We start from the raw sequence: 8633 nt of genomic DNA, 5'->3' as shown, positions 1-8633 counted from the left end.
CTATTGGAGTTTGACCAAGATTAGGAAACCCTAAGTCTATATAATAAGGGCTTCGAAGTTGTTTCAGTCATTCATTCAATCAATAAAATTCAGTATTTTAGTATTCTTGTTATCAATTTCGGTTCAATAGTCTTTAGACGGAGTTCTAAGGCTTTTTTATCAGTTTTCCGCTGCGTCACTCAGGCACGGTCCTGGGCATCCATTAAGCCGGTTATTCACCACTACCATGCAAACATATATAAAACAACACAGTTTTGCTCTGAAAAGGAATCTGATATTGCCCTTTGATCACTTGATTTTCCAACCTGCAACACTGAGCGTCAGAGTGGGGGAGGGGGGTTGCAAAGACACTCCGACACTCATTGTTGCAGGTTGGAAAATCAAGTTATCGAATGATAACTAGTTGTTGTTGGGGTCAGCATAAGTTTGCCATATGTAAAGGGAATATCAAAAATTGATGCCTGCTACCAACTTAAGAATACGAAAAAACAAGGTGGATTAAACTCAAGATGATTGATTTCAATGGTTTACCAACTCAAGTGACCTTCGTTATATTCTATACTTACGATATTTAAAGAATAAACCCGAATTCTTAATCTGCTCATCAAAAAAAATTTATTTGAAACCTAAAACTGCCCCTTTAGTGATTTGAGCCTGAGTTTCAGTTTTGTTGTAGTTTGCTATTGTCTAAGTCTTGATACAGGTAGCAAATTTGTACATACTTTTTCTAATTCTCTTTGTGCACATGTGAGACAGAAAACCCTTATATTGGACATATGACTCGGATACTATATCTTAATTGGCTTAATTAATGGTTGAAGTTATTTTATTGCTAGTTGGTGATACCTAGGACTAAATATTTAAACAAAATCCAGCCAAGTGACATTTATGTATTAGCCACATAAACTAATATGCAAGTCATGGAGGAAGCATACCCTGTCATTTTACTTCATAATCAATTGACCTTTCGAGGCTAGTTACTACTCAACAATGAAAGAGGAAAAACCTAATTGACTCCCATTTGTTCGATCCGATTTAAGGTTGAGTGAGCCATAATCCCATTTTCGTAGTTAGACCTTAAGAGGACTCTAAATTGAAAAATCCAAACTGCGAATTTCATTTGTTTTAAGTAAAATACATAAAATAAATATACAATCGGACCAACCCATAAAGTTACTAGTCAAGATTAATTTTTGTCGATGGATTAAGGTAACTGCTTAGAGTTTCTCATTGAGCAGAGGAGAGAAACCTTAAAGTGTGAGAGGTCCCATCTGTAATTCGAAAACCTACGACATTTTTACCGAGAGCCTCCCAATCTTAAATTGGAGTCTCCTTTGGTGGCAGCCACCAAGACTTGTTCATGTTGAAAAGTATTAGTACTAGATAGTATTTGTTTTTATTATGTAGGTGGGAACACTAAATGTAGGTCTAAATACTGACAGACGTGCTGTAAACTCAATAATTAAAAAGAGTCCGTGGTAATAATACTATAAAAAAAAATTGACTCTAAACTCTCCATGTAACTGGATAAAGATGTCAACTCTCTCCCTATATAAATTAGGGTTTGGGAGATTTTATAGGGCCTCCCTATTTTTGTTAAAAGGCCCCCCCTCAATGATTATTTCTCAAGTGAAATAGTTCATGGGGAGGCCTTTTAACAAAAATGGGGAGGCCCTATAAAACTTCCCTTAGGGTTTTTAAGAGTTGCTGACATGATAAGATGAGGTAGAAGTTGATTGAATCAATGGATGGTATCTCTTGTCAAAACCTCGTGGTCAAATTTGTTCTTCTGTTTCACAAATGGACTCAAATATTGTATTGTATTTTTTATTTGGATTTTAAATTTAACTTAGAAGTATATATGAGATTCATCGATCAAGGAAATTTTAAAAACTACAAAATTTATTTAAAAACGAACAGATAAAAGATCGTATCTTAAAGTTTCTTGGGATATTCAAGACTAGCGAGATTTTCGCTTAAGGTCTGTATTGTAACAACAAAATAGAAGCTAAACCCTAATTAGTTATTTCTTGGTTAAATAGAATAATCTTTTGTGGATGAGCTTTAGCTTTACCAAGGATTAAGACATAAATACATGGTCCCAAGTCTTACATATCCAAGTAATTAATAATTCTTAATCTGCCCCTTCGAGGGATTAGAAGCTTAGACATCCCTATCATTTGGAGTATGAAGTAAATAAAACAAAATTGAAAAAGAAATGGATATGTCAATCTCGACCCTTAACCGTTGGATATTTGTTGATATCGTGTTCTTTGACGCGGCTGAGAGTCAAAATAGTTGGACCAACCCTAGATTCCTAATCCGACGTGTTCTTTGAAGCTGAGTGAAGGTCAAATAAAGTGCCAAATGACTAAATTCATTGTACCATATTATTTTATAAAAATGATTGTCGTGACAAAGATCTAGTCGACTGTCTAAAGATCCTGACCATCCAATCTGATTTCGACCCTGCCACTATTATTGTATATTATAGTGTTTAAGGTTACTATCAATGTTTAAGTCAGAAAATTATTTATGTATTGCTCACCTTTTATAATGGAAACATAGTACAGATAGTACTATTGGAAAGTGGTAGAAATAATAAAAACATATAAAGAAAGACTTGCCAAAAAGACTATTACATGACTAACTTCATTGTTGAAATTGAAAAAGTAAGTTGTGGTAACAACTTTTTTCCCTTTAAATACTAGGTTTCCTTTTTGTCCTACGAATGCGGCATATCCCTCTTTGCTAACGCCGTAACATTCTCAAATTCTTTGTACAAATTAACAACTTCAATAATAATTTTAGAGAAGAGAGAGTTGTAGAGAACAGATGAGAGAGAGAAATATAATCGTATGTCTCTGGTTGAGGGCAAGTGATTTATGTAGTTTAGGATTATTATAACTGATTTAGTGGAGATATCCTAACAGACTAATTTAGTAGGAAGATTTGTTGAAGAAACCGTGAGAGAAAAAAGTTGACTGAGAAGAAAGTGGTGCAATAGTTACAATAACCAATTTTAGAGAAAAGTAGAAAGACAATATTACCTTTCTCTTTTGTAATAGATTGTCTCAATCTTTTCATACATGAGCCTAAATTCTATTGTTGGGGAAGGTAGTCCACAACTTGTCTAAAAAAAACCTTGGCATTTACTACTTTGAATTCGCAGATATAATCTGCAAACTAATATTCATATCATCTCTCAAAACAATATATGACTACAGTTATTACAGTTTTTCTTTGAGAAATCGATTACAATCTATGTTAGCCATTCAGACATTGATACATCATCAAGATATGATAAGCACGATAATCGTCTAAGTTAAACCAATAATTAAAGGGGCCTAAATTCCAACGACATAAAGCCTAAAGTTCAACAGACTTATTATTATTATTATTTATACCTTTAGTAATCTAATTTCAATAACCATGGATTCCACTTCCTGTAAGGATCGAACCTGAAACCTCCAGAATTTTAGAGTTTATGTCAACGCTATGAACCACCTGGAAGACTAAGCCTAGACAACGGTTATTATAATCGAGGATCAAAATTTCTGAAAAATAGTAATGAAAGAGCTTGTAACTGGAAATGCATGTTATGTATGTTTCAACAGTTATATGTTATGTATCTATTCAAATACAGTACAATAACATTAGTTGGATGAGTTGAATTCGACGTCAAACTGAAAGGATTGAGCAGATGACCTCGAATTTAAAATGTTATTGTGTATATAGATGTGCATCAACCTATTAGAGTCGTCGGGATCTAAGAGCATCTCCAATGCAACACTCAAACTCTAAATCTTAGAGTGCCACATAAGATTTTTTCGAGTTTTTCTCCAAAATCCATCTCCAATGCAAAACTCAACATGAATCTCTAAAGTGATGTGTCAAGATTCATTTTAGAGATCCTTAAGAGGACATTCTAAGTTTAGAGTGTCCTCTTGAGTTTCACTAAGTGCCACATAAGCAAATCAATTAGTTTTAAACTAAGATATAGGTTTTTAGAATTTCTCTTAAGTGTTGCATTGGAGATGGTTTTGAAATAGAGTGTCTCTAAATGGCCAAATAGGAAAGAGACCATTTAGAGATTCATTTTTCACACTTGACACATGGAATTTTTAGAGTTTTCTTGAGTCTTGCATTGGAGATGCTCTAAGGGATACTAACAAAATTATTCTGTCTTTTTTAATATCATGAACTCTAAACGATTGGATAATATGTTTTGAATGGCATTTGACTCGAATCTTAAAACCATAATTACAGTATTAACCTATTGGGTGGACTAATTAATTGATGAGTGTAATTGAAGGAAATAGTCTCTTAGGATACTAGATTAATACCCCTAACTTGAGCTATAGAGATCTTTGGATTAAAGTAAAATTGGACTGCTTGGTTTTTCGTAAAACATTTCTGTCTCTGTAACGATTTTCTCAGTCCTCAAAACATCAAATTTCTCCTTTCCTCTAATGTCTCGATCTTACTCTTATAAATCATCTGAATTTGATTTGTTTTGGTTAAGAGCATCTCCAGTGCAAAACTCAAGAAAAACTCTAAAAATTCTACGCGTCAAGTGTGAAAAGTGTATCTCTAAATGATCTCTTTCCTATTTGGTCATTTCTATTGGAAAGCCTTCTCCAATGCAACAATCAAGAGAAACTTTAAAAACCTATATTTTGGTATAAAATTGTTTATGTGACACTTAGAGATCCTCAAGAAGACACTCTAAATTCTAAAATAAATCTTGGCAGATCACTTAAAGATTCATGTTGAGTTTTGCATTAGAGATGGATAAAAAAAAAATTCAAAAAATTTCTATATAACACTCTAAAATTTAGAGTTTGAGTGTTGCACTGGAGATGCTCTAAGGATACGACAGTCAAATGACTCAAAATTATATTAGACCACAACAATTTAACTCGTATAGTCGTATGTGTTTTAATTATGGAGAAAGGTCCAACTTCAATGGCTAATTATCTGTTTAGTCAGACATCACAAGGTCAGTAAAAACTAGTCCTCTAAAATTCAACTCAGATTTCATATTTGACAAAAACAAACACCTTCATAAATCATTTACAAAAAGTCAGATATCCAAATAGGAAGGGTATAATAGGAATAAAAACTGGATAAAATAGCATATGTTCTATCCATATTTGTGGGACAGACCAACTGAATTCTACACCTATTAAATATTCCCACTCATTTTCCACTTTTACCCTTCCCTCCTCTTCTTCTCTCCCTCTATATATCTGTCTCCCTCTCTCATTCTCTTCAACCATCTTCTCCTCTTTTTCTCCTTCAATCCCACAACTAAGAGTTACTAAAATCATGGATTCTTCTTTAAATCACAGACAGGGTCAATCCGGGTTGACTCGGTATGAATCAGCACCAGGTTCACTTCTAGCTAGAATTGCCGATTCAGTGATCGAATCCCATGATGAATTCTCAAACGTCGGATCACAATCTCTAATGGGTCATCATCATAACAATAGTAATACTACTACATATTTCTCTGGCGATTCATCTTCACTCAACTCCGATTCGGGTTATAAACGATCTAATAACAACGGGTTGCCCGATTTTAAACAGGTTTATCAAAATCAAAATGAACTAGTTGGTAATGGTTCTGCTCCGTCACTCCAGAGATCCTCCTATGGGTTGAATCAGACACCGCCTCGTGAGTTTCCGACGGCAAGTAGTCTGAGATGCAACGGCGGTGGTGGCGCCGCCGTTGGTGGTGGTGGAACGTCGTTGACTCGTCATAGTAGCTCTCCTGCTGGGTTTTTTGACCATCTCATGATTGACAGTGGTTAGTTATCTTTCTCTTTTTTTTATTTTTATACCCCTAAATATTTCATTCTTTTCAATTAAATTGAAATGGTGAAATTTGTCTTTATGTAACTTAAGTTGGGTAATTTTGTCCTTTTCTTTTCTTCTCATCGTGAACTTTTCTTTGGGAAATAATTGGACATTTTTTCAAAACACTTTTTCTTTTTCTTTTTGGTATGCACCAATCAGGCTTCCCTCTTTTTAGAAATTGAAATTCTAAATACAGTGTCTGTACATACAATCATCAGAAGACCATCGACAGGTTAACTCCGGATTCGCACTTGTGAACGACCCATCAGAAACCCTATTATGTGAGAGAGTCGTATGTACAGATATGCGACCTATTTGTTATATTATTAACATCACTTAGTAAGTAGTCTGGTTGTACCATTAATAGTTTGTTTGTGACCGCTCTATCGGAACGAGTTTGGGCAACCTGTATAGTAAGCGAGCTGAGAAACAACTTTTCATAGAACTCCCCGTTAGCTCCTCAACGACTTCATCTAGAACTATGAATTTAAAAACTTCGTCCGAATCAACTCCATGAATGTTTCATTAAAAAAAAAAAAGACAGGCTCTCTGAGTTGGTAAGAATGAATTTGGAATTTTAAGGGGTTGATTTGATGATTTGTAACAGGAGGTTTTTCTATTACAAATGGAATGGGAGGCCAGAACTCCAAACCAGGAAATACAAATGTTGTTGGCAAAGGAAGGTTGCATTCTCAATTGAGTTTCACAGGACAAGACTCTCTTTCTCAAATCTCCGAACTCACCGAGAACTTCAGCGGAGTTAGCAGTTCTGATGAAGGGTTTACGATGGGATCTTGGGAAGATACAAAAACGATAACATTTTCCAATCGGCCAAATAAACGATTTAAGAACGACAGTGATTCTGAACTCCTAAACTGTCTAAATGACATGGAATCTCAATCTATGGTACTTTATTATTTATCTTATATTTATGCACTTATATGTTGCTAGTTACAAGTGACATTAGCCATATTTGACCTGATTTTACAGTTTGGTATGCCTAAGAATTCAGCAGAGATGGATAATAATAATACAGTCCGTTGCAAACTCCGTGCTAAGCGTGGTTTTGCTACTCATCCACGAAGTATCGCTGAGAGGGTAAATTTATTCGTCAATTAAAAATAAACATAAGATTCTAGTCGCAAAACTATCTCTCTATTCCGACTTCCCCAGAGCCTCCGGATTCTCTACCCCTGCGGGATGGAGCGACAGAAGTTTTGAAAATCCAAGAGAAGTTTATGAATGTGATTCATGGGTATAAATTGTTTTTTTTTTCATTTTTATTTTGGGCAGGAGAGAAGAGGAAGGATAACAAATAATTTGGGGAAACTATTGGAGGTTACCCCTAATGTGGATAAGGTAATCCTTGTCACATTATTCCTAGGTGTTTGATGTTTCTTACCATATTGGGTGGAAATATTCAATTTTTATCAAATGTGTATTCAAACCCTGAACTTTTATTGAATCAATGGAGCAGCAAACAAGTACTTCTGACATGATAGAGATGGCAGTACAACACATGATAGCCCTCCAAAATGAAGTTGAGGTATGTTCCAAAAGGAAAAATGTTGAATAATTTGGATTTCCAACTCATGAGTTTTCTAGTTATTAATTTTGTTTTTGACATTGTAGAAATTGAAGAGAGATGCTGCGAGTTGCACTTGTGGATGTAGCATCGAAGCAAGTACATCAAATAAACAAGAACGAAGCGGATAAAAAGTAGGGAGAAAGAATGTTACATGTACAACTAAATTTTGTACAACTAGGAAGTTGTGTGTATGATGAAATCTAGGGAGTTGCATAAGTTGGACTAGGTTTGTGCTTTTCTAAATAGGTCACCTTTAAATGTAGGCAACTTTTGTGCTCAATTTGATTGTATTAATAGGCTTTCTATGTATATAGATCAACTTTTAATAGTACACCCAGAGTTGATAGAAGCTGTTATTTGGTCTCAGATTCCTTCTTTATTGAAAATTTGGGACTTGCGATCACAATATCATAATATCGATAACTGTTGAGGTTTGGGACGTTACAAATGGCATCAAAGCCAAGGACGAGTCTCGGCTCTCTTCGCTGAGAATGGGAGATTATGATAGTCTCACATCGCTCACGAGAGTGTCCGGAGCCTAAGCTGTAGGTGTACGCTCAAGCTTGGTAAGTGTCGAGGCATCCCGTTGTGGAACGAAACCTCACACCACAATGGGTGGTGGCTAAGTGAGGACAAAATCGTACATGTGGGTGGGCCACGGTGTCCCTGCACACTCTGATGGTAGGGCTAATCGTGTATCTTCGTCAATGTCGAGGCCTTTTTGGGGGTTCGTGGAGCCTTCGCCAAGAACAAAACCCCGATGGGTTGGGGTGTCACATAGAAGCTATTATTTGGTCTCAGATTCGTTCTTTATTGAAAATTTGGGACTTCGCGATCCCCATTTACATCTAATTTTTTCTCTATCGGATGCCTTTTTCCTATCAGATGGGAATGGTTATTGCACAAAATGTACTTCTAAATAATTACCCCACCTTCTAAACAATTTGTATGAATCTCTATATGAAGAAGAAATAATGTAAGCAACGACATTCTTGTTTGTACAAATGGTTCTTCGGCTCCGAACAAGCATACCTCTTTTCACACGATATTATTTGAAAATTTAAATACAATTAGGTTCTAAATTAGGTATCACATGGAGAGGTGCACATTTTACAACCAAATATGACTGAGCGAGGACAGCCTTCCCTTGAAGGAGAAGGCTTAAATTATTTTTGTTAACAAT

At 35.4% G+C, this 8633-nt stretch overlaps 1 protein-coding gene across 1 annotated transcript; it reads left to right on the top strand.

Moving 5' to 3' along the window:
* Positions 1-5164: 5164 nt before the first annotated feature.
* On the top strand, positions 5165-7816 carry LOC147539465 (transcription factor bHLH128-like). The gene is made up of 6 exons (XM_086642115.1): positions 5165-5812; positions 6470-6768; positions 6853-6960; positions 7156-7221; positions 7340-7408; positions 7495-7816. The coding sequence occupies exons 1-6, from the start codon at positions 5332-5334 to the stop codon at positions 7576-7578; spliced, it is 1107 nt and encodes a 368-aa protein (XP_086498241.1). The 5' UTR covers positions 5165-5331; the 3' UTR covers positions 7579-7816.
* The last annotated feature ends 817 nt before the right edge of the window (positions 7817-8633 follow it).

This window comes from Eschscholzia californica, unplaced genomic scaffold (assembly GCF_041429995.1).
Source record: "Eschscholzia californica isolate CP2 unplaced genomic scaffold, dmEscCali1.0.p SCAF_5, whole genome shotgun sequence".
Classification (NCBI taxonomy): domain Eukaryota; kingdom Viridiplantae; phylum Streptophyta; class Magnoliopsida; order Ranunculales; family Papaveraceae; genus Eschscholzia; species Eschscholzia californica.
Note: the sequence above shows the minus strand (reverse complement) of the source record. Positions and strands in the feature narration are given on the sequence as shown.

Coding starts and splice junctions, on each gene's coding strand:
- LOC147539465 (XM_086642115.1), top strand. CDS start 5,332: ATGGATTCTTCTTTAAATCACAGACAGGGTCAATCCGGGTTGACTCGG. Junction 5,813..6,469: donor CCATCTCATGATTGACAGTG/GTTAGTTATCTT, acceptor GATTTGTAACAG/GAGGTTTTTCTATTACAAAT. Junction 7,222..7,339: donor TTACCCCTAATGTGGATAAG/GTAATCCTTGTC, acceptor TCAATGGAGCAG/CAAACAAGTACTTCTGACAT.